This window comes from Pinus tabuliformis, chromosome J (assembly GCF_031772625.1).
Source record: "Pinus tabuliformis cultivar Carrire ecotype Pingquan chromosome J, CPIR1, whole genome shotgun sequence".
Classification (NCBI taxonomy): domain Eukaryota; kingdom Viridiplantae; phylum Streptophyta; class Pinopsida; order Pinales; family Pinaceae; genus Pinus; species Pinus tabuliformis.
Genome location: NC_142295.1, coordinates 1,636,455,394 through 1,636,458,076, shown reverse-complemented (window position 1 = coordinate 1,636,458,076; position 2,683 = coordinate 1,636,455,394). Strand labels below are relative to the sequence as shown.

The 2,683-nt window shown below is 38.5% G+C and overlaps 1 protein-coding gene across 1 annotated transcript; it reads right to left on the bottom strand.

Annotated features, from left to right (window-relative positions):
• Positions 1-2,036: 2,036 nt before the first annotated feature.
• On the bottom strand, positions 2,037-2,420 carry LOC149233779 (uncharacterized). Its single transcript, XM_089382293.1, has one exon. It carries the CDS (start codon positions 2,418-2,420, stop codon positions 2,037-2,039), a length of 384 nt encoding a protein of 127 aa, XP_089238419.1.
• Between the last annotated feature and the right edge of the window lie 263 nt (positions 2,421-2,683).

The window sequence follows — 2,683 nt, the reverse complement described above, 5'->3', positions numbered from 1 at the left end:
GAACATTCATATTATTACAAATATTGTAGAATCTTGAAACAAACTGATTCTTAGGAAAGCTCTAGCCCAACATTAAGTACTTGAGAACAAATCTAGTTAAACATAGGAAATAGAACACAAATCTGTAACTCTTTCGACAAATTGGCATCAAATCAGCTGTGGGATAGCACTAGAACCCTGTCTATCATCTCATGGTTATTGACCAGGCTTGAGATGACAACTGCTTGGGTCATTTCTTATTTAGGGAGTTGGAAATGTCCAGAAAGAGAGCTCCAAGGGGGCTTCTTTCCTGTAATTATTCCCTTGGGCTCGAAAAAGAATAATTCAATGCCCAAAGGATCCCTAAACTACCACTACTTTATTTTTTTAGTGAGCCTAAAGTAGTTTGTGCTCGAGGCATTCATGTTTAGAGAGTCTGAATTGCCCATAGTAGACTCCAAGGGGTTTCCTTTCCGTAAACATTTCCTTGAGCTCGGAAAAGAACAATTCTATACTCAAGGAATCCCTAGACTAATACTGGTCCATATCATTTTGCGAGCCTGGATCAGTCAATGCTTGGGAGCTTCATGTTTAGAGAGTCTGAAGGCCTCCAAAGAAGACTCCACAGGTTCCTTTTCCATAAGTAATCCACCAGGCTTGGATAAAGGAATAAACTTGCTCATGGTGAATTCCTCCTTTATTCTACATGGGCTGTGGGGAGAACCACCTGTAGATATGAAAAATAATAGGCCACTAGTATAGATATATATATATATGCATGAGTAAATATAAAGAGATTAATCAACTGAACCAGTAAGGGGCTGGTCATTTGCATGAATCAGCTCCAACCCTAGATCCTTTCGCATTTCCTACAAAAATTGATCACATAACAGTGGTTTGTGATAAACTTTAAGCCGATGACCATTTACTACAAAAGAAGTCTTATCATCATCGATAATACAAATATGAACTGAACCGTTATCAAAAACTTCAGTTACTTCATACGGTCCTAACCATATGGTAGAATATTTACCTTTAAAATGCTTAAAATTACTAGTCACCTAGGCGAAAGACTTTCTTCTTGATAAATTTGTCATGCCATCATGCTCTTTGGTTCTAAACCAATGCAGTTCTATGGTAGGCATCTTGTCAGATTTCGTCAAGTTCATTCAATTGCATCAACCTCTGCTCTTGAGCCTCATTTAGATTCATGCCCAATTGGGTGGCAGTCCTGAATGTTTTTACTTGGAACTCAATGGGCAAGAGCACTTGTTTACCATAGACTAACTCACAAGGTGTGTGTCCTGTCACATTTCTCCAAGTGATTTGGTAAGCCCATAGTGCCTCTAGTAACTTATCCGTCCAATCCATATGATGCAATTGAATATTTTTTGTGAGGATGGGTTCCAAAACTTTTTTCGTGGACTCCACTTGCCTGTTAGCTGGGGGTGTTAAGGAGTCGATTTGTGATGCTTAATTTGATACTGCTCCGTGATTGCCTTGACCAAATTTTATGTAAATTGTGTACCCTGGTCAATGACAATTTCATGAGGCAGACCGAATCTTGTAAAGATGTCTTCGAAAAAAAATTATACTATTGCCTTTTCGATGGCAGCGTACAATGCTTTAGCCTCCACCCACTTGGTGACGTAGTCAATGCACACCAAGATATATTTTTTCTTCTTTGACATTGGGGAGATGGGCCCTACAAAGTCCAATGCCCACTTCTCAAAAGGTTCAATGGAAATTTGTGGTTGAAGAGGCATTTCATCGGAGGCAACTGGTCTCCCTATCTGTTGGCAAGTGTCACAACTCAAAACAAACTTCTTGGCGTCTTTAAAAAGTGTAGGCCAATAGTATCCAGTATGAAGAACTTTTTATGCAGTCATTTTATCGACAAAATGGCCACCACAAGGCTCGTTGTGAGTGGCTCTCGGCACATCATACATTTCATATTTCCGCACACACCGCCTCATAATCAAGTCTGGCCCAGTATAAAATAGATCCCCTTCGATCCAAGCGAAATTAGCACTACATTGCACTATATTATGTTTTTCTTAGGCCACCATGTTTTGAGGTAGTTTCCCCGATACCATATAATTGGCAACATCAACAGACCAAGGAGTAATAGTAGAAATGGCAAATAATGCTTCATCTGGCAATTCATCAGGCATTGGTGTTGGCATGCTTCCCTGCGCAATGTTCAAACGATATAAGAAGTTAGCTGCCAAGTTATCCCTTCTAGGCCTATCAATTATCATTATATTGAATTCTTGTAAAAGAAACAACGATCTTGTTATCCTACCATTAGTAATATCTTTATTCATTAAAAATCTAACAACAGAATGATTGGTATGGACAAATGTCTCATAACTGGTAATATAATGCCTAAACTCTCCTATAGCATGCACAACTGCTAACAACTCCTTTTCAGTAACCATATAATTTAATTCAATGGGAGAAAGATTTTTTGCTGACAAAATAAATAGCATAAGTAAAGTTATCCTCCCTTTTTCCCAAGAGCGATCCCAATGCAGTATCTGAAGCATCTATACAAATATGAAAAGGTAAGGACCAATTTGGCCCTCTCAATACCTAAGCAGTGGACAACTTTTCCTTTAGTACCTGAAAATCCTGTTGATAGTCAACATTCCATACGAAGTCAACATCTTTAGTTAACAATTTAAATAATGGTGCTGCAATT